Below are 22,892 nucleotides of genomic sequence, written 5' to 3' on the forward strand. Positions count from 1 at the left end.
CAAAAGGCAAACCTATGCTTTTGAGGAGGATAGTCTATGAGGTGTTTCCATGTAGATAGTTTCCTCTAAATCTTCGTGAAGGAATGCATTGTTCACGTCTATTTGTGAGTTTCCAACTTTTAGAGGCTGCAACTACAAGGATAAGACATATGGTAGAAAGTTTAGCCACTAGAGCATATGTGTCATGGAAATATATGCCTTCGAGTTGTGTAAAGCCTTTTGCGACTAGGCATGCTTTGTGTCACTCAACGGTTCCATCTGCTTTATATTTTACTTTGTAAACCCATTAACAACCCACTATGTTGCAACCTGGTGGGAGATTTGTAAGTGTCCATGTTCTGTTATGTTCCAAGGCTGTGAGTTTTGCTTTATTAGTGTAGAGCCATCAAGAAGAGACTTAACCTCAATACCAAGAAAGTAATCCAATTTACCCAATTGTTTAAGAGAAAAGTTAGAATGAAGTTGAGATATAAAGCGTTGAACCAGAGAAACTGAGTTACCAGTAATTATGATATCGTCCTCATATATTAAAACATACACATTATTCTTGTTATCCTTGTAAATGAACAAAGAAGGATCACACTTGCTATCAACAAAACCAAGCTGTAGTAGAATCTGTTTTAGATGCTAAAACCATTGCCTAGGGGCTTGCTTAAGACCATATATGGCTTTATTAAGTCTGCAAACCAAATATTTATCACCATTGTCAAACCCTGGAGGTTGTTGCATATATATAGTTTCTTAAAGAGAACCATTTAGGAATGCATTATTAACATCGAGCTGAAACAAATCCCACTTGTTAGTAACAACAAGAATAAGAATCAATCGAATGGTAACATGTTTTATGATGAGAGAATGTCTCAATAAAATCACAACCCGCAACTTGATAGAATCATTTAGCCACTAAGCGGACTTTGTACCTGTTCACAAAACCATCAACATTTTCTTTTATTCAAAAAACCCACTTACAACCCACTAGTTGTCTATCATGCGGAAGAGGAACTAACTCCCAAGTATTATTATCAATAAGAGCTTGAAACTCTTGTTTCATAGCAGCAAACCACTCATGATCAACAAAGGCCTGTTTCACACTGTTGGGTTCACAGGTTGTTAACAAAAAAGAAGGGTGAACTTTGGGTTTAAGAACTCTAGCTTTACACCTGGTCTGCATAGGATCTATATTTTCTAGAGAGGAATGAGGAGGAGAAGAATGACTCACACAACCTAGAGACTGACCAGAAACAGGAGCAGTAACAACTGGCTCATGAGGAATAACAACATAAATAGTATTGGTGGGTGGAGAAAACTAACTTGTTACACCTGGAGTAGAAGGAGAAGACGAAACAATGGGAATATTGGCTCTGGGAAAAGTATCCACAATGGAAGAAACAACAGATTTATTACTAGTGGTGGGAAATAAGTCATGAAAAGGATACTTCAACTTATTAAAGACAACATCCTTGGAAATATACCACTAGGTGACAAACACTTATAACCCTTATAAGAAGGACAATAGCCTAAAAATATACATTCATGAGACCTGAATTCCAACTTGTGTTTGTTATAGAGACGTAGAAAGGGATAACAAGAGCAATCAAAGTTTCTTAGGAAGGCATAATCAGGAGATTTGTGAAACAAGACAGTGTAAGGAACTTGAAACTGTAAGGAGGATGTGGGCAACCTGTTGATTAAGTAAACAAAGGTTTGAAGGGCAAAGTCCCAAAACTTGATTGGAATAGAGGCTTGCTTAATAAGAGTCATTCCCAACTCAACAATATGTCTATGCTTCCTCTCAACAACACCATTTTGATGATGTGTATGAGGACAAATAATCTTATGAACAATACCATAAGTTTTACAGTATGAAGACAAAGGTCTGAATTCACCCCCCCTCCCCAATCTGTTTGAATGCTCTTTAATTTGGTATTAAAATGCAGTTCATCCATGGCCTTAAATTGTTGAAAAATAATGAAGGTTTCAGACTTATTTTTCAGAAAATAAATCCAAGTGAACTTAGAGAAAGCATCAATAAAGTTTATGTAATAAGAGAAACCATTTGTTGACACAACATTGGAAGGACCCCATAGATCACTATAGACAAGTTCAAGCGGAACAAAATAAACAATTTGAGATGAGGAAGAGGGTAAACAATGTGATTTTCCAACACAATAAGTTGCACAAAACTCAAACAAATTTTTATTTGATATGGGAATATTACAATGATTCAGAACAATTTTGAGTACATTTGAATTGGGATGACCCATTCTAAGGTGCCACAAAGTTTGAGAACTAGGAGCAACATGCTCAGATGGCTCGAAATTTTGAATAAAAAACCTTGGACCAATACTTTTATTGGTAGTAATACTTGGAGACATAACAAAGATTGAGAAGGATCGTTGAGCAACAAATTAAAAAGTCAGTAATGGTGGAAAGACTTAGAGACCATCAGGACCCAAGGAGCCATGAAGCAAGATCTCATTTGTGGCTTGTGATTTAACAACACAACAATTAGGATGAAATTCAAAGAAGACATGATTATCTTTGCAAAATTGACTGACACTAATTAAATTCTTGGTAACAGACGAAACAAGCAACAGTCTATTAAGAGCTAAAGGAAAACTGGGATTCAAAGGCGAACAAATTTTTATGAAACCTGACGACTGAACAGGGAGCCCTTGGCCATTGTCTATGTAAATCTGGTTTGGACCTTCAAAGGACTGCAGTTGTTGAATATTTTGAGACTCTCCAGTAACATGAAACGAAACACCAGAGTTAGGAATCCACGTAGTAAGGTGTGGATCCTGATTTTCAGAGTTAAGGAGCATGGCACTTGGAACAACATTTTTGGTCTGTGACACATTCTATCGAACATCTGACGTGCTTGAAGAATTACAGAACACAGGCTCTTAAAGGCTTAACGTTGACTTAGGTTGATAATCAGAATCAAACCGATAATGACACACAGCTACAATATGGCCAAATTTCAAGCAAACTTGGCATTGAAAGTTTGCATAACGACCTCTTCCTCTGCTGTTGCCTCCACGACCATAAGTGTCGCGACTAAACCACCACCTCCATAATTATAGGCAATGGTTATTTGATCAAAATTTCCAGACCAATTAGAATTGCCAGTATAGCCAGAAGCACCTCTATTAACAGAGTATGTGTTATTGAAATGTTGGACCTGAGAACGAAAACTGTTTGGAGAATTGTAACTGGATTCTTCTTGAGCAACATTAATCGAATGAGATTTGAGTAACTTCTTTCGAAACTTTTATGAACGGAACTCATGCATGAGCAATGCCTCAACCTCATGAATCGGAAGAGGATCAAATTTGCTTTCGATAATAGATATAACCGGTCCATAATCTTCTGGTAAACCTTCGAGAATAGCATCTAGATGTTCGTGAGGCGAAACATGATCATCGCAAGTGCTGAGAGCATCAACTAGACACTTAATGTGAAGAAGAAACTTAGACATTGATTTTTGCTCAAGCATCGTGGTGCGAAGCTCTGTTCGTAACTGTCTGGCTTTCGCACGTGTCTGTTTTTGAAAATAGTTATGAAGTTGTTCCCAAACTTCATACGAATGTACACAATTGATCAATCAAGACAAGATCGAAGAAGAAAGCGTCGGTTGAAGCCACAATAGAAGGACTTGGTCTTGCTGTTCCCAAGTAGAGTACGTTGGATTCTCACTGCTTGCTTCACGATCATCTTTAGTAAGAAACCGCACAGGAATAACAGGATTCACAACAAATCTTTGCAGTTTGTGCGCTTTGATCACCGGTTCAACTTGCTGCCTCCATAAAAGAAAGTTGGACTCACTCAACTTCTCAAAGATAGTATGAAAAGAAGAAATGGAGGAGGTTGAGAAAGTAGGATGTGACGACTCCATTAATGGAGATTTCGGACTCGTGATACCATAACAGAAAAGAGTAAGAACAGAAAAGGATAAGCACTCTCAAAATAGGAAAACTGAATATATTGAATAAATGTTACTTGACTTTTACAATAGAGTAATAACACGTATTTATACACAACAATACTAACAGATTAACAACAAATTGACAAATGTATACCAACTAAGCATAACAGAATGATAACTATTTAAAGAGTAACAACTGGCTCTACACTAATATGCTTCCATCGCTTTTTACCAATCGGGATATTTGACAACTTCGTTGTAGTTTTTTGGTTCCACACTACTATTGATATTCATGGTCATACCCTGAAAAGAAGGAGACAAACGAGATAGAGAAAGAAAGGATTGTATAGGATACTTAGTCTTCTTATTAACATTAACGTTATTCACATAGTAATCCTGAAGATATCAAGGCAACTTGATGACTTTCGAGGATTTTCTTACATTATCAGTGTTGACATTCTGGTCCTATGTTATATTATTCATGTCGATATCCTGATCTTGTGTATCATTATTGCATGAAGTATTAATAACACTATCAGAATTGTCATCACGCGTGAAAGAATTTTCACAAGTAAAATCATAGTTTAAGTCATTTTGGTGACTGTGATGAATAGGTAGACATATTTGTTCAACAACATTATCATTTAAATTGTGGTAGCTAGGAAAGACATCTCCATTAAAAGTAACATTACGGGAAATTCTCACCTCATGCACTTTTGAATAAAAAACAACGTACCCTTTTATGGTGTGTTTGAAACCAAGAAATATAGTAGCATTGGCACGAGGATCAAATTTTTTCCTCCTAGTAGATAAGGTTTGAGCACAACAGAGACAACAAAAAACCTTGATGGATCTAAGATCATACATTTTATTATATAATTTCTCATAAGGAGTAGAATTCTTGAGAAGAGGCATGTGAATACGGTTTATCAGAAAAGCTACATGTAATAAAGCATAGGACCAAAATTGTTTTTATAGTTTAGTTTGAAAAAGCAAAGTCCTAGTGACATTTAACAAGTGTTGGTGCTTCCTTTCAACAATTCCGTTTTGTTCAAGTCGTTTAATATGGGAAAAAGAATATAGATGAGTCAACCTGAGCCAAAGAATCGAGACAAGTTAGCTCTAGCCAAAAGATCGAGTCATGTTGGGTTGAGTCAGCCTATACCAAAGATCGAGCTGAGTCGACCTAGGTGAAAGGTAGCGAAAAGTTGGCTCAGCTTGAAGAAAGAAGATGTGTCGATTCGAGTCGAAGGTTGAGACAAGTCGGCCTAGGCCGAAGGTCTAAACAAGTAGGTTCAAATCGATGGTTAAGGCAAGTCGGCTCAGGTCAAAAGGTAGAGTCAAGTTATCTTGGGGCCAGGATCATGCCAAGTTCGTTTGAGCTGAAATTCGAGCCATGTCGGTTCGAACTGAAGGTTGAGTAGAGTCATGTCGACCTAAAGGGTCGAGAAGAGTTAACCTAAACCAATAGTTGAGTAGGAGGGTCTAGTAGAGTCGGCCCTAAACAAAGGGTCAAACAGTGTATGCCTGATGTCGAACGTTCGAGCTGAGTCGACACAAATCGAGTAACCGAGTTGAGTTGGCCGAGCATGAATGTCAAAACGGAGTCGACCCAATGTGAAGGTCAAGACAAGTCGTTCAGGATAAAAGTCAAAATTAGTCTTGGATCGAAGTTTAAGACAAGTTTTTTATAAAACATATTTAAAAGGTTAATTAAAATCTTCTAGTGTAGCCAAACCTAGTTTGGTCCTGACCCTAACCCAGTTTAAGAGAGGACTTTGAGAATTGAGACTTTTTCATCCTGGTCATTTGGTGGGTCAATAAAAATGAACTTATTTAGAAGTATATTAGAATTTAGACATGAATCATGGATAAATTTACACCTCTACCTAGACTTTTACTAACACAATACATAAAAGTAGAAACTAGTTTTCCTGGAATCTATAACCATTATTTGAATCGAATAAAATGGTTCAAAAATCAGTAGAACAAATTCAACAGTTATGCATGAGAACTCTAGCTTTGGATGTGATCCAATTACAAAAGACATTGACAAGTAGTTATAATGTAAGAGAAAATACTTGAAGGTAAACCTTGTCCATAATCTTTTAAATAAATTATTGGTTTAGCATAAATTTATTTGCATTATATTAACAATAAATTATATTTTGTTTTGCTAATCCCACCCCGCTCACAACAAACTTTAAAAAAAAAGTTTGGTTGATTATGATATAAGGATTTGAATATTGTTGACAGGGATGAAATTGCTAATTGGAACGACTACACTGCATCAGACATCGATGACTCTTAGCAACAATTTTTGTGGAAGAAACTACAAATTTAGGAATGGAAAACTTTTTATATGATGCTAACGGTTATACATTCATACTACCATATAACTATGAACTATTCTACTAGCCAACATCACCTGATCAATCTGGTTAACCTTGCTTGACCCTTTGTTTCCTTAAAACAATCATATTTAGACAGGAAATGAGGAAGCACATATTGACAGAAAATCATATTTACAAACATGAAACAACATCAGATAACTATGTCCATGATACACTCTAATGCATACAACACTTCCATAACCATTCACACTCCAATTATTCATACAATCACACCTGACAGCTTCATAATAGCATCCTCAAAAGGAGACCTAGACCACCAATATGAATCACAAAGCAGAAACTAGAATTGCTTGTCATAATTCCGCACTCCATCAACATGTAAAACAAAGTAACCTTTACCACAAAATGCTATATATCCAAACAAAGGGCCCCAGCAACTCATGATGAAACACTACCCTCACTCTGCCAAACATCAGGAAACTTTCTTGTTACTTTAGAGTATATGCCAGCATGATATGCGTGCAACCTTGAAAGAGAGGACAAAAGCACGAACCCAAGAATGAAAAGAGAGGGTGGAGAGTGGGACCCCAGTTGCCTAATGCGCATGCATTCAATCACCAAGAGAGTGCAACACTTGAGAGAAAAAAAAAAAGTGTCCTCATTTACAGCAAAGCCCCCCACTACCATCTCCATCACTTCAACCTGTGATCTTTAATCCTCCAAAAAAAGCTACAGGATAATCATGTTGGTCAACAAATTGAAACCCCATATCCTGCATCCTTTTCCAACCCAAGTGCCAAAGTGCAATACTATCTATTTCAACATCAGTACCTTTATTTCCCAACCATATATCTGCACCTCCTCAAGAAAGAGGATTAAACAAGACAAAATGCAAACATTCTAAGATAAACATATCAACCAACAAAGCTAAGAATTCAAAGAACTACATCTTTTCACCATGGATGTGTCCTTCAACCAACATACTATAACCTTAGTGGCTGTGATTGACTCACTGATTGACTGTGAGTACTACTTAGTGATGTTCTACCCCAGGAGAACCAGTTTGGGACATCAAAACTTTCAAGTACTCAATAGTTCCATCAATGACTAACATTGGCTCCTTTCCTTTTGCACCAGGAATTAAATTCTCCAGAACTCTCAAAGATTCTCGGATCTTATCCTTTTTTAATTTGATATCACACACCCCTGAATCATCTACTTTAGTTTTATCAACAGAATATGTCCAGCCACTAGAGTTCTTTGATTCAGCATCACTAATATTATCACAGGTTTCATTTGGTTGTACCAAAGTAGTTTTTTCCACACGTGGGGATGATCTATTGTCGCCACCATCAATTAACTTCATCCTTTTCTTAGGCCAATAAGAGCTGGCAACCTCCTCCTTCAAGTCTTCACATTGTTCTTGTATCGTATAAGTCCTTCTAGTTGCCAAAGGAGAACGATCTGTACTTGTTACCTCATCACAATCATCCTCATCATATTCACTGCTGTCATCATCGGAATAAAGCAATGCATTTATTTCTTCCGTATCTTCATGCTTTTCACTTTCTTCAATAACTGCATTATCCTCAACAGACTCTTCCAGTATACCATAACTGGCAAGATGCTTTTGACCCATAATTCTAGTCTGTTCCTCCCCATTTACATCATAACTTTGAGCAAATTTCTTAGCAGTGACAGTTGGACTCTGGACAAGAGGAGGGACAGGCCCATAAAACAACCTTGTCTTATTATCAGAGCGGTCAAAGATAAGTAACCTCTTCTGCAAAGAAGGATTTGCATTTTGTAAAGCTCCTCCAAGATGCATTTCTTTCAGACTTGTGTCTGCATTGTGATGATACTTAAGGTATCCTTGCATTTCATTTGTTAGTTCAGTCTTGAGACTTCGAATAGAAGGAGCTGCAAGCCCATGAGGTAAGATGGAAGTGCTTGAGTTCAGATATGTTGGGAGACCGAGTGAGCCGGGCTTAGGCAGCATGCTTAAGTAATTCAAAGAAGGTGATTGCCAAGCCACATGGTGTGAGCAAGGCAAGGAGCTGTCAGCCTTAACCATCTAACAAAACAAATGACCTACAGAACAATAGAACATATCAGCCAATGTTAAATATGAAACACTTTCGGTTGAAAAGATGAAAAAACCACATTGGAAAAAAGTACCAGTAGATGCTATGGTGCTCTTGTAAGAGATCTTTTCTTACTTGCTGATTTTCTAAGGAACAAAAGGGGAAAAAGGGAAACTACAAACTCCAGCTTAAAGAGAAACAATTATGACTTAATCTACGTGACAGGCTTAAGCAAATGACGGAAGTACTCAGCCTGCAAAAGAATCAGAAGATAGCATATGTCACTCATTGAGCTCATATTCATAAATTTAAAAACGGATCAGAGAGGCTTTTTAATATTCAATGGTCATAATGTTCATTTCTTATGCTGACACATAAGGAAATTTCCATCCAACAAGCTTCGTAACCAAGGATATCGTTAAAAAATATCGCAAATGGCAAACGCCAATCAGAAATATGTACTAACCTGACAAAAATGCAAAGGTTGAAAGCATGCTATCACTCTAACAATAATTGTTGCTTCACCATTAATGCCATACTCATGTTTTAATGCTCGGAATCTTGTTTGGCTCGCTGCTTGGTACACCATAACTTCTTTTGTTTCTCACCACAATACTCAATCAATCTAATGTTATTGTACACAAAGAAGAAAAGTCTAATAGAATATCACAATGAAGATACCCCAATCTAAACACAATCAGAATCAGCTAAACTTTAGAATAACAAGAGATGAGAACATACTGAAAATACAAAACACGGAATGTTCCTTCACTTCCTATCTTTTAGCCTATTCTATACTTATCAGAAGAAACGATCAAACAATTAGCTTCCATGGCAGTAGCTAAGCACAGAGATTTTTGGGAATGATGATCTACAGAATAACTTTACAATATAAGTTCAACTGTATAACTTGGCGGAACACATCAACAGAAAGACCCAACCAACGCATGCTGATTTTTCCTGTGTGGCTTTAGATATAAAGAATTACTTAGACCTTCAGGCTGATATTATGCACTCAAAGAAACCAATATCCCTGAAACAAAATGATATCATAGAATAAACATCATAATTTCATTTTATCCAAAACATCACAACTTTTTTTTTTTTAATAAACCAAATAGCCTAATATTACAGTCAAGCCTTAAAAGAGAAAACATCAACAAATAACCACCATGGCCATGGCCAGAGACATTATACAATCTAACTTAACCGTTCATTCATTCAAAATAAACCTGTATGAACCTCATCCTTCTGTTAATTTTCTTGTTCAAATGGAAACATCCATAATAAGAAAACAGAAACAGAAATTGAACATATTCACTACAGGCTGACTTGTTCTCAAGTAACAGACGAGGACATGAAATACACTTAGCCTATTTGCAAAATCTGTCAACCATAAAGGTTTCTTCAACATAAAGGAGAATAAAAAATAGCAAAATAAATACTACAATCCTCAAATTTCTCAAAAGCAGAAGCCTGTCAGTTAAACAGAGTATGATCCAATAAGAATAGACACACAGATACTCTTACAAGACTTGACTCCGAAACCAAACTTCATCAAGGAGATCCTAATTCAACCAAAGGCTTCAGCTTTTTACTCCCCACCCCTTACCCACTAACCATAGCAAATAATTCAAAAAACCCACAAAGAAAAATTAAGAAGTAATCAATGTTTGAAATACTTACAGATGGATTGGAAGGAAAGGGTGTTTTGAATTGAACAGAGTGAAAGATATAAGAGAGAAGAGAAAAAGGGGTGATTGAGAATGAATAGGGAAGAGCAAGGAAGGAAGCATTCACTACAACAAGAAAATGTCCAAAGAGATACTGCTGAATGTGGAAGCCACTGCTATATAGACATCTAAACGTGGCTTTAGACTTAATTTCTTGGCAGTTGCTCATCAGAGTCGTTAAACTAACAGTGAATTTTTTATCAATAAATATTATTAATGTATTTTTTTATCATAATTTATATATTATTTTGATTTAAAAATGAAGGCATTGATTAATAAAGCTTCTTTTTTTTTTTTATTTTTTGAAAAGGATACCCATGAAGAGCCTTTAAAAATACGTATGTATTATAGGGCAATACCAAAAAAGGAGACATTCTTATAATGAGTTTTTAAACATAAAATAGGTTATTTTTTAGCAACAAATTACCTATATAATATTGTCTGTACCTATTTAGATTTGAAATGGAGAACAACTTTGGATCTCTCGTGAATTTCTTTGAAGAACTTTGGATCTCTCAAAGGTAATATTAGAATATGTTGGTGTAGCTACAGAGTAACTTTACTGAAATTTGGTAAGAATAATAAATTATGTATCAGTGTATTTTACTAATTTATAATTTAATTTAATCAAAATGAAATTTTTGATAAACATTTCAAAATAGTTTGTTTTATTAACTTTTAATTTATAAATTATAAACTATTTTAATTGGTTTATAACTTATGACTTATAACTTTTTATATATAGTAAAATTATAAGAAATAAATTCAATATAACAATAATTTAAATTTATAAGAAATAATTTTTGTTTAGATAGTTATAGATAATTTGACAATAATTTGGTTCTTGACCTTGTGAGTTGAAGCAAATTAAGTTATGATAGTTGAAAAGAATAGTTAGGTTGAAAAGATTAGTGATAATAAGAAGCATAAGCATGCTTACAACACGGTTGAATAGATATGATTAGAATGGCAATGACGACAATAGCATTGGTGAAGAGTTGATAAGAGACATAAACACTAATGAAATTATTAATCCATTGCTTACCACATTCCAACCTAATTTAATGGGTCCATTAGCCCCCACCAAAGTCACCACACTATATTGGATGAATCATTCAGGAGCATCACAATAAATACATAACTAAACAAATAAATAATAATAAATAAATAAATAATTAATTAATTAATTAATTAATTAATTAATTAATGTAGGACAAGAAAATTACACAAATGCAAAAACCATCAAGTGCAATCCAAATTTTTCCCACTAACAACAATAATCCAATCTAATATATTACACCCGTGCGTTTGATGAAAGCAAGAGAGACTCTCCAAATTTTAAAGAGGCCATCAATACCTCATTGTTTAAAGTAAAATTAAATTTTAAGCTTTTAACTTGTGATAATACAATGTCATTAAAAGAGTATTGAAGATTACACATTAAAATATAAATATGGTTAAAACAAAATACATACAAAGTAAAAAAAAAAAAAAAACCAATTATTTAAATTTTTGAACACATATTAGTTATTATTAAAAGAAATATAGGAATTTTGTAGAATTGTATAAATGAAGTAGATGGTGGAGGAAATACGAAAAATCATATAATGAGGTCTAGTGTTTGGGTTACATGTACCCCGAAAGTGTGGTTAGATTTGGGAGAGTGGACGCTAGAATTAAGGGATTCCTTTCACTAAAGAACATCCTCGGAATTGATTGCTTTCTACTTTTTGTTCTTTTTAAACCCACAAAAAGCATTTAACAACCTTTTTCTCTGCAAATGGTGTGCCGTGAGCTTTATCACAACCATCAATGGAGCCAACATTCTTACACTATCATTCTTCTTCTCAAATCTCATGCCTCAACACAATTGTGTTTGTAATACTTTTCAGATTATTAATCTCATGTAAATTAAACTTTGAAAATCTAAACGCAATGTTGCTACTTGTAGAAAAAGATCATGATCTTAAATTGTGTTAAGCATATATAGATTTTGAAAAGATCATTGAAATTAGTTAAAAAATAACTTTTAAACATACGAATGGTGCTATATGGATTAAGTTATTTCAAATTTGGTTAAATAAGTTTTTTTTTTTTTTTTTTTTTTAAATGAGTTAAACTGGAACAAAACGACTTATATGGTCTAACTTCTAACCCATTAACCCATTGTGATTGCCGATTAGATCAATTTTTCACGACATCCACAACAATATAAAAAGCAGTTATATATTATCTTTATGTATTAATATAGCTAAATAAATATTTTATACATTTTAAAAATGTAGTTAAGTGTTTATGTTTAAATATCTAAGTGTTTATGATTTTTAGAACATCATTTGTCTGATGAGAAATAAAAATTGTCAAAAAAATTGAGTGGCTCGCGAAGGGAATGGTAACGGAAAGAGAAACAAGACTCTTTTGAATATTGTTTTTATTATTATCAAGATATATAATTAATTTTTAAAATAATTATAAAATATAAAATTAAAAAATACAATATGAATATAAAAAATATTTTTAAAATTATTATTTAAAATAAAAGAAATTTTTAAAATAACGGTTAAAGTTGAATTATTTATAAAATAATTAATTTTTAAAATAATAATTAAGGATAAAAATAAAATAACGGGTGAATTAAAAAAGAATATTTTCTCGTATATTGTTATAGATTAGCTAAAATATATGTGTTATGTGTTCGTATTTTTTAATTTTTATAAAAGTTTAAATTAAAATAAATAATAAATATATAATTAATTTTTAAAATAATTGTTAAATAAAATTAGAAAATAAATTTTTAAAATAACCATTAAAATAAAAGAGGTGTTTAAAATAACCATTAAAATTAATCTATTTATAAAGTAATTAATTTTTAAAATAATAATTAAGAGTAAAACCAGTATAATAACAAAAATAATATCTTTTTATATATATGGTTATAAATTATTATTGTAGTTATATGATTAGTTTTTCGTTTATTTCGCCTTCCTCAAATATAATTTTTCATATACAAAATATTATGCAAACGTTAGCTACTTTGATTCTCAAATATTTTAACAAAAGTATAACTGTACATTAAATTATATTCGTTTTCTATGAAATGAAATTACATATACCCTTTTCTTATTCTATTATTCAAAATACATTTCAAATTTTATTTTCCAATTCATATTTTAAAGTTGATCTAAATTTTTAAATTAAGCATTTTATTGCCGTAGTGAAGAAATAAACATAAACATCTGATAAATTGGTCACGTCACTTCAATTTGTCCAACTCTCTTTTTTAAAAGAGAAGAAAAGACCTAATGTCCCCCTGATTTGAATCAAGAAAAATAATTAAGATAAACTATGGAAGGCATTGAAAAGAAATTGTGATCATTTAATAAATTAATGATTGTTATCCTTAATCATCATTACGTTGCCACATGTCTATTACCTTCTTTCACCATAAATTTTGGAGGTTTCCCGTTTGACAATTTCAAATCTACTAAATATGAATGATTAAGTTGAAAATTTGGCCATGGGAGGACAATTAGTCTCTCTAACCGATTTTACTCCACTAAGACTTCTACTTAAGAATTATATTTATTCTATAAAATAATAGAAAAAATAAAAAATGAAACATAAATAAGAAAAATGGATGAAAAAATTGCATAAACTATCCTTTACGTTAAATTTATCCATTGTATTGATAATGAGATTTGAAACATCCCGGTTAGATTGAAAAATTAGTGTTTACTAGTCTTGTGAAAAAACCTCACATTGAGACTATTTAATTGTAAAAAATAATAGGTAATCAATTTTCGTTGTTCGTGTCTTTTCCTTCATTTGAAGTAGTTGATTAAGTGATTCTCACTTATTCTTCTTTAGCCGCTTATATGCTTCAAGAGACTCAATGAGTTTTTCAACCAATAGCGTTGACAGGTCCTTGGACTCATGTTAATTTTATACACCACATTCTCAAAGTCATTTGTCATCGACCTCAAGATCTTCTACACAACTCAGCTAGTGGGGCATCATTTACTGAGCTAGTTCACCATGTTTTCTACCTTAGTAATGTACTCGGAAACTCTTTCTATCTTTTTCAACCTCATGTTCTCTAACTCTCCCCACATATATTTCACTCGGTCATCCCCTTATGGGCTTTCTCCAATATATCTCACATTTCTTTTGAAGATTTGACACTTGCAATCTTTTCAAAGTCAGACTTATCAATAGTTTGATACAATATGTATAGGGCTTCTTGTCCTTCATACGTGTTGCTTTCAATGCATTTAACTAAGCATTCAAGCAATTCGTGGTGTTTGTGTTAGTGAGTAATGTGGTTACATATTTTAGGAGCAATTATGTTTTTGTTGAACAAAAATCCACCTTATTATTAGGAAACAGAGTATGATATGTAGTGTGATATGTGCATAGGTAGTTTTTCAGTTTTCTTATGTAAGGCTATAAATATTAGCCAATTATATGATTCAATGCACAGTGAATAAAACACGTTCTTTTTTCATTTTATCCTCTATATTCTCGAGAATCCAACATTGTTGTATCAAAGCTCCATCACGGGGCATGGTCCAAAGTAGAAGCCACAACCTTCTAAAGCATCACACATGGCATTGGAAAGTTTGTTTGTTCAGCCTGCTATACCAAAGTTTGATGCTCATGGAGAATTTTTTGCATTCAAAGGAGTATTAGGGCTGGTAAAAAAAGGCATTCCTACATCAACAGAAGGAACACCTCTTTCAAACGCATAGAGGAAACACATTAATGGTCTTCAATTAAAGGATTTGTAGGAAAATAACTATCTATTTCAAGCATTAGATTGTCTAGTCTTGGAGAAAATTCTTAACAAGGATACATAAAATGATATATGAGACTCTTTGAAACAAAGTATCACGATACTTCATGGGTCAAGCATGCCCAGTTACAAGCTCTCCACGGAGAATTTGAAATTCTCCAAATGAAGGAAGGAGAATTTGCCAATGATTATTTTGCTCAAACACTTACTATTTCCAACAAGATGAAAACCAATGGTGAAAACAAAGGTAATGTTGTAGTTGTTGAGAAAATCCTACGGTTCGTGACTCCCAAGTTTGATTATGTTCTGGATGCAACAATTACATATGCGGGAAAAAATGAATATTTTTCAACTCTTGATGAAAATTACAAAGATTCAGTCAAGTTGGGCAATAATTCTAATACGACTATAGCGGACAAAGGCAATGTTCTAATACACATAATGGCAACACTTATACTATTATTGACATCTTTTTTGTGCTAGATTTAAGGAACAACTTACTTAGTATTGGGCAATTACAAGAAAATGGTCTTGGTATTGTTTTTCAACATGGCAAGTGCAAAGTGTTGCATCTTAGTAATAGTATGGAAACCAGAATATCTTCCAATCACATGTTTCTTTTGCATGCAATCCCCCCACCTACCAAATCCACTTGTTTCCACACAGTTTTGAAGGATATAATGCATCTTTAGCATTGTAGATATGGACATTTGGATTTTCAGGTTCTAAACACATAGTATCAACAAGATATATGGTACATGGTTTGCTAACGACGAAAGCACCTATGAAAATATGCAAGGATTGTTTGGTTGGGAAACAATTGCAAGATTCGTTTCCAAAGAAAAGCACTTGGAGGGCTACACAAGTTCTGCAACTAATTCATGCAGATATTTGTGGACCAATCGCACCTACCTCTCACAGTAAAAAAAATGTATATGTTCACCTCCATTGATGATTTTAGTACGAAAACTTGGATTTATTTCTTGACTGAAAATCAAAAGCTCTTTCTATGTTTAAGAGTTTTAAAAGTCATGTTGAAAAAGAAGCTGACTCATTAATCAAATGTTTACGTACTGATCACGGGGAGAGTTTACCTCTCAGGCCTTCACCAATTTTTGCTCTAATAATGGTATTCGTAAGCAACTAATAGTTGCATACACTCCATAATAGAATAGAATTGTAGAACGTAAGAACAAAACCATTACTAACATGGTTCAAAGCATGTTCTTAGAGAAGAAGGTGGCCAAAAATTTTTACGTTGAAGCTGCCACCTTGTCTGTTCACATTTTGAATCAGATCCCACATTAGTTGTGAGAAATAAAATATTGGAAGAAATAAAACACTAGTATTATCCTTTGTAAGTTTAACACCAGGAACAATTGTGTGGAATGCAAAGGTAGGCTGATATTGTAATTCATTGTGATAGTAGCTTTGTTATTAAATTGTCAAAAAATACAATAATGCATAGGCGTTATAAACATAGTAATGTCCGATTTCACTTCCTTCGACATTTCACAAAGACTGGAACTATCAAGATAATACATTGTGGGACACAAGAACAAGTGGCTGATATAATGACCAAACCGCTTAAGTTGGATGCCTTCTTAAAGTTTCGCAGGTCACTAGGAGTATCTAAAGAATATGATATAAACTAATATAATATTCAATTTAAGGGACAATTTGTTAGTGGGTAATGTGGTTACATATTTTAGGAGCAATTATGTTTTTGTTGAATAAAAATCCACCTTGTTATTAGGAAACAAAGCATGATATGCAGTGTGATATGTGCATAAGTAGTTTTTCAATTTTATGATGTAAGGCTATAAATATTAGCATGTTTTGTTATTCAATGCACAAATATGCTAATATTATATCTTCCATATAATATTCATTCTTTTTGCATTTTATCCTCCATATTCTTGAGAGTCCAACAGTTTGTTGGCTCTTCATGACCATTTTCCACCACCTCCCAATTATCTTGGGAACTAAGAACGACCTTCATTTGGAAACTCTAATTATCATAGTTGACCACCTTTGTCAACTTAGGCCGGGACACACTATTTGTAAAAGTAGTCATCTCACTCTTTCTTTTTCAAACAATCAAGCTCTCTCTAGGTCTTTTCTTCTCTTTTTTTTTCACTCAAACATTTAAGCTAACTGGCTCTTGAAACAAATTTGTAAACAACAAATCTCTCTTGTGAATAAACTTATTCACTTCTTATTTTTGTTCCATTCATGCAATCAACAACACAATTTATAGACCTATATATCTCTAACTATTGTACTCAAAACAAACAAAAATGGTTATAACGACTAATTCATCAACTACCAAAAGTTTCCAACCGTTAATACATTAACTCTCCATAAGATTTTAATGACTAATTCATTAATTACCCACAAGATCCAACAACTAATTCATTTTAGTTTATTCCATATCAACAATATGTACATTAGAAGAAGATTATATATATATATATATATATATATATATATATATATATATATATATATATGGGGTTAAAATACTCTTTTAGTCCTCTAATTTTTATAAAAAAATCAATAAGGTCCCTAGTTTTTCTTTTTCAATTTAGTCTTCTAATTTTATAAAATGTTTAAATTTGTTCATTTTCATTAGATTGATATTAGATTTTCATTAAAATTAATATACATTAAATCTCTTCATCTAACAAATCTAAATATTAAAATTAATTTTATTTTGTAATTTGAGTAATTTGATGTATAAATTATAAAGAAATTTTAATATCAATCTAACGAAAATGAGCTAATTAAATTATTTAAAAAAATCAAATAACTAAATTAAGTCAAATAAAGACGAAGGATTTAATTGAATTTTTTATAAAAATTAGAGGAACAAATTAGGATTTGAACCCCATTTATTTATATATATATATATATATATATATATATATATATATATATATATATATATATATATATATATAATAAATAAAAATTATTGTGAAACACTGAAAAATGTTATCAGTCCATAACATAATTATTTATTATTTAGATTCATCCAACATTATAACTAAATTTTTTTATATTGCTAAAGATTATACTTTTCTAATAATAATGTAATTGTAATTAACACTTTACTAGAAATTTAGAATACTATAGGATATAATTGCTTAAATTCTTTTAGCAATATTTTTAGTTTAAGCGTTGTGAATAAGTGTGTTTTAAGAGAGCAGATTCCAACAAAAGAGTGAGTTAACTTTCCAATAAAAATTAGTGATTATAAACATGTCATGGCTAAAAAAGATACTGCAAACATTGCTTCGTTTCTTGAACTAGCTAGTTGCTAATGCCTAAACCATTTTGTGCATATCTGTAGCAAAGGTCAACCCAGAATTTTTTTCTTCTTGTGTTTCACGTATTCAACCCTTTTTATTTCATGTTTTTTTGTTGCATGTTTTGGAAGAAACGCGTCTAGATGATAAAAAAGGAGAACAAATTATCACACTTTACCTTCAAAACCTAAAGGTTGAACTAACTTCCAAGGAACACACACATGACGCATGCAACAACACTTACGTACGTTTCCCTTTCTTTTGCTACAACTTTGCTTCAAGTAACCAAATTCACGTTCAAATTATTAGTTTCTTCTCATTTCCAGTGTTTTTAGCCTGCAAGACTATCCAATCTCATAACTATAAACCAATGCTAAAGCCATAGCCATCCCCATAATTGAATTTCTTATTATAAACCTCTTGCAAGAATCCATCATCATCTTTTCTCATTCCAACTTCGTTCAAGAGATTAAGAATATTTTCAACATGCCCGTTAGAGGCTCATCATGGATAACTCTGAAATTCAGAGGTGTTCTTGATGTAGTTCGAGCCACCAAGTTCCAATCAGGCTATGTTGGATTACAGAGAAACAGAACAATTGTGTCAGCTGCTAAACCAGAAACAGTTCATTGGATGCATCCTAATATGCAATTCTACAGCACCAATAGCAACAACACAAGTACCAATTCAAAAGGGTACACCCCAAAACCTTTATCTCCATAATTCCTAATCTCACTGTTGAATACTACATTCTTAAATTTGTTTATGAACTTTTTACAGTATAAAAGATGAGAAGGTTGAATCTGAACCTGCTGCACCTGCACATTCTTTTAAAAGTTTTGCCTTCTCTTATTGGTATGACACTAAAATCCCTTGCTGCTGCTATTTATTAGAGGTTCCACAATTTTTATGTCTCTAAATAAATTTTTAAAAATTTAATTATTTATTGTTGTCTTAGTTATATTATCACTTTAGTAACATTTTTTACTGATGTAATTGTTAACTTAAACTGTCTGATTTTTCTTTTGTCAATTTAAAGACTAATGCAATTAAACTCAGAATTAAATCCAAAATATGGATATTCAAATCTTAAACTAGCTGCATCAACAAGATAGATAAACAACTCATTAATCCATGTTTTATTGAAAAATCCACCTAAAATTAAGATAAAGTTGCAAGTATTAATTAATGGACCAAATTCTATCAGAATTATGCAATTAAACGGGTTTAGATAAGAATAGTATTAAGATGATTAATCTTCTGAAAAATCCTCTTATTGCACCTTAAAATTGAAAGAAAAAAAACTCAATGAAGGGAAATAAATATTTAATGTACATTTTTCCTTATGAACATGCAGGTTAAGATGGGTTTTGGGAACGACACTTTCTATCTTACTACCCTTCTGGAAACCTTACTGGGAGAAACTGCAGAGAATAGAAGGTAGATGAATATCTCTTACATATGGAATATTGAACAGACAATGTAATTTCTTAAAATTTCCAAATATACTAAGAAAATAGTTTGGAAACAAAATGTGAATTAATTCAGGAGAGGCAGAGTTTGTGATTGAAGAGGCTGAAGCGGTGGCAAAAGTGGTAGAAAAAGTGGCAAACGTAGCAGAAAAAGTATCTGAAGATATATCAGAGATGCTTCCCGAAGATGGTAAACTAAGGAAAGTAACTTTGGTGGTAGAACATGCATCAAAAGAAGCAGCACATGATGCTCAGCTTACTCAACAATTCATACATAAGGTACTAATTTACTCAAAAATTAAAATTTATTTTTTAAAAAATTTTGGTACATTTTATTCAAATAATTGCTGATTATTACTTTCTTCTATTACTGAAATATAGGTTGAAGAACTGAAGAATGACCTGGATGGTATAGAAGCCTTTGTTGAACCAGTAATTGACAAGATTGTAAAGATATAATTAACCCTTTCCTTGTAGTTATTGTTTTGTACATTGGTGTATTTTGAAGTTTGAAATTGTAGATTTAGAATTGAATAACTTTGGTGAGAAGGTGTTATTTTAATGGAAAGTGAGTGCTGGTTGGGTTGGTTTTATGTTGTTTGGTTGAAGTTGGTAAGAAAATGATTGTGATGGACACCACACATACATTAGAGTGTATATAAGTGCTTTTTTCACGTTTCAGCCGCGTAGGAAAAGCTACAATGTCAGTGCCACCCTCATCACCCAACTTTCTGTCTTCTTCTTTTTTTCCTCTCATCTGATTTTAGTACCTATCTTCATATTTATTCTTACCACTTTCCTAATTATCAACATTAATTTATGTAATATCAAATTATTTTTTTATGATTTGACATTAAATGTAAAATGCACTATATATATATCAATGGATAAATATAGGCAAACGTTGTATGTTTAAAGTCTAACAATAATAGTGGTAAAATTTTTCTCTCCTATATCACTCAATATTATTGAAAAATCTATATATAATAAAAATAAAAACAAATTATATTAAAAACAAAATAGTGACACATAATCGACGTAAGATTTATGTTGATTACAATATCAATATAAAGATATCCACCACTTTCAATATATAAATGAGATTTATATTGAACCACCATGGATAAAGAATGTCCAAAATAGATTATAAAATAAATTACTTCATATAGAAAATATTAAGCACCCCAAATCTGTGACGATGAGAATAAAAATAATAATCTGAAATAGTTTTCAAATTATATCCACCAGCAAGAACATATACTTGCAACAGTGCAATCAATGTTTCAAATTATACTTGCAACATTGTAATCAAAGTAATACTCACAGACTTTACCTTCATACAAGATGTAAGATTCAAACTTATTGTACAAATAATTAAACTAAATATATGGTGAAGTAAAACATGTTACAAAGAAACCATGTTTTAAAGATTCAATTTTGGACCACTTCATAGCTATGTCCATCAATAATGATAAACGGGCACCCTGCTTGCTATATTGCAATGTACATTATTCAAAATGAATGGAGACACTTTCTCATGTCTTTTGTTAGTAGTACACTTCGCTTTTGGCATGTGACCTTATCTTCCTTTGTGTTTTCAACTGTAACCAACCAAACTTCAATAATTCACTATTTCATCGTACAATGAGACTGAAAGAGAGGCCAAATTAACACACCAAAGTATCATTTCTCTCGTTCAAATTTCTCAACTTAACTTTTTCAAAAGAGAAAAATAAAAGTAAAGGAAAACGAACCACGAAGTTCATTGCATATGATTCCTCGCAACGGCCCCATTTCAACTTTTGATTCATTCCTCACACAACTTTACCAACCATCACTTTCTCAATCTAAGTTTTGGAGTCATGCTGCAATCTTAACCCCAAATCTTATATTTGTATTTACTAATTTGCGACAGATGTAAGAACTCTCACTATCTCATTACCGTTGTAAACAAGTTCAAACACATTGAATTTTCTCTTTTTTTCTTCACGGTTTTTCTTGAACCAACTAAACAATGATGCAAACAAATTATTAATAGTAGTGGAATAAGAATGAGAAAATTTAAGAGCAATAAAAGTGTATCAATAGTAATCGTCGTCATAAATACAATACACGAAATAATCCAAAGAATGAACTCTCACACAGCAAAGAAGAAAAATAAAAAACAAAAATGAAGTACAAGAGGAATTCGCGATCCGAGTAAATTCGCAACGACATTAGAAAAAAGAAGATAAACTCCACTAAACTATCTCTACATAAACAAAGCCGCAGCGAGAACCACGGCAGCGGCAGATCCGGCGAGGGTGAATCTGTTCAAAGCGGCGCCGTTTTGCGAAGGAGTCGGTGCTTCGGTCGGTGGAGCGGAGATTGCAGAAGGAGTGACGGAAGGAGCACCAGCCGGAGAAACGGGAGGCGACGGCGGAGAGTCGATGCCGGTCGGCGAAGGAGACGGAGCGTTCAGTGCCGGAATAGGGGGAGACGATGACGGCGACTCAGCGGCAGGAGAAATCGCCGGTGATGGAGAGCTCCGCGGTGTGGCCACGGGTGTTCTCTTCGGAGAGAGAGCTGGCGACGACGCCGGAGACTGAGCCATCGCGGAGATGACTAACAATGCGGCGACTAACGTGAACACAACGGTGGAGTTAGCCATTGTAGAAAGAGAGAGTAAAACACAAAAGGATTATGGAGTATTAATTGAACTATCAGAGAGAATAAGTTGATGAGTGAGAACGTGTGTGTAGTGAAGAGAAACATAGGGTTGTAGGGTATTTATAGAAGCGTGATCGCGTTGAGGTGAGTCGTTACTCACCGTTGATGCGTTGAAATCATTATCTGGTTGAACACGCGGCACTTATTCCTTCTGCCAGTGCACAAATAAATAATAATAAAGAATAGTTTCCTTTATTTATTTTTTTAGAAAAAGTTTTTCACTGATTTTAATCAATAACATAAGGAATAAAATTAAAACTATATTTGATTTACGAAATATGTGAATTAAAAATTGGAAAAAAGAAAAAAAAAAAGGAGGAGTTTGAGTTAAGTAGAAGGGTAAAGCAGAAACGACACGGCACGCGAGAGATTGAATGTGGGCAGCGAAACTGCAGATACAGCTGTCTTTGAATCAGGAACGTACTCGTGGTGGAGAAGTTTGAAGGATGAGATGAATCGGTGAGCGTTGGATGGAAGCTAGTTAAGGAAAGTGGTAACGGTCGAAAGAA

The 22,892-nt window shown here is 33.0% G+C and overlaps 3 protein-coding genes across 3 annotated transcripts; 1 reads left to right on the top strand and 2 right to left on the bottom strand.

The window, feature by feature from the left end:
• Window positions 1–6,267: 6,267 nt before the first annotated feature.
• Window positions 6,268–10,252, bottom strand: LOC114177749 (transcription factor bHLH143-like). Its single transcript, XM_028063256.2, has 4 exons — window positions 10,053–10,252; window positions 8,833–9,399; window positions 8,461–8,619; window positions 6,268–8,373 (listed from the first exon to the last, which is right to left on the bottom strand). The coding sequence occupies exon 4, from the start codon at window positions 8,354–8,356 to the stop codon at window positions 7,316–7,318; it is 1,041 nt and encodes a 346-aa protein (XP_027919057.1). The 5' UTR covers window positions 8,357–8,373; window positions 8,461–8,619; window positions 8,833–9,399; window positions 10,053–10,252; the 3' UTR covers window positions 6,268–7,315.
• An 8,327-nt stretch (window positions 10,253–18,579) lies between these two features.
• Window positions 18,580–20,315, top strand: LOC114177282 (uncharacterized). Its single transcript, XM_028062560.2, has 5 exons — window positions 18,580–18,897; window positions 18,983–19,057; window positions 19,560–19,642; window positions 19,751–19,953; window positions 20,056–20,315. The coding sequence occupies exons 1-5, from the start codon at window positions 18,689–18,691 to the stop codon at window positions 20,131–20,133; spliced, it is 648 nt and encodes a 215-aa protein (XP_027918361.1). The 5' UTR covers window positions 18,580–18,688; the 3' UTR covers window positions 20,134–20,315.
• Window positions 20,316–21,734: 1,419 nt separating this feature from the next.
• LOC114176843 (uncharacterized) lies at window positions 21,735–22,425 on the bottom strand. Its single transcript, XM_028062024.2, has one exon. It carries the CDS (start codon window positions 22,322–22,324, stop codon window positions 21,926–21,928), a length of 399 nt encoding a protein of 132 aa, XP_027917825.2. The 5' UTR covers window positions 22,325–22,425; the 3' UTR covers window positions 21,735–21,925.
• Between the last annotated feature and the right edge of the window lie 467 nt (window positions 22,426–22,892).

This window comes from Vigna unguiculata, chromosome 3 (assembly GCF_037176805.1).
Source record: "Vigna unguiculata cultivar grain cowpea cultivar isolate G323 ecotype 2 chromosome 3, ASM3717680v1, whole genome shotgun sequence".
Taxonomy (NCBI): domain Eukaryota; kingdom Viridiplantae; phylum Streptophyta; class Magnoliopsida; order Fabales; family Fabaceae; genus Vigna; species Vigna unguiculata.

Excerpts from the sequence above, each read along its gene's own strand:
- LOC114177749 (XM_028063256.2), bottom strand. The coding sequence starts at position 8,356 with ATGGTTAAGGCTGACAGCTCCTTGCCTTGCTCACACCATGTGGCTTGG.
- LOC114177282 (XM_028062560.2), top strand. The coding sequence starts at position 18,689 with ATGCCCGTTAGAGGCTCATCATGGATAACTCTGAAATTCAGAGGTGTT. Across the intron at positions 18,898-18,982 it reads ACAAGTACCAATTCAAAAGG|TATAAAAGATGAGAAGGTTG; the intron begins GTACACCCCAAA and ends AACTTTTTACAG. Across the intron at positions 19,058-19,559 it reads AGTTTTGCCTTCTCTTATTG|GTTAAGATGGGTTTTGGGAA; the intron begins GTATGACACTAA and ends ATGAACATGCAG.
- LOC114176843 (XM_028062024.2), bottom strand. The coding sequence starts at position 22,324 with ATGGCTAACTCCACCGTTGTGTTCACGTTAGTCGCCGCATTGTTAGTC.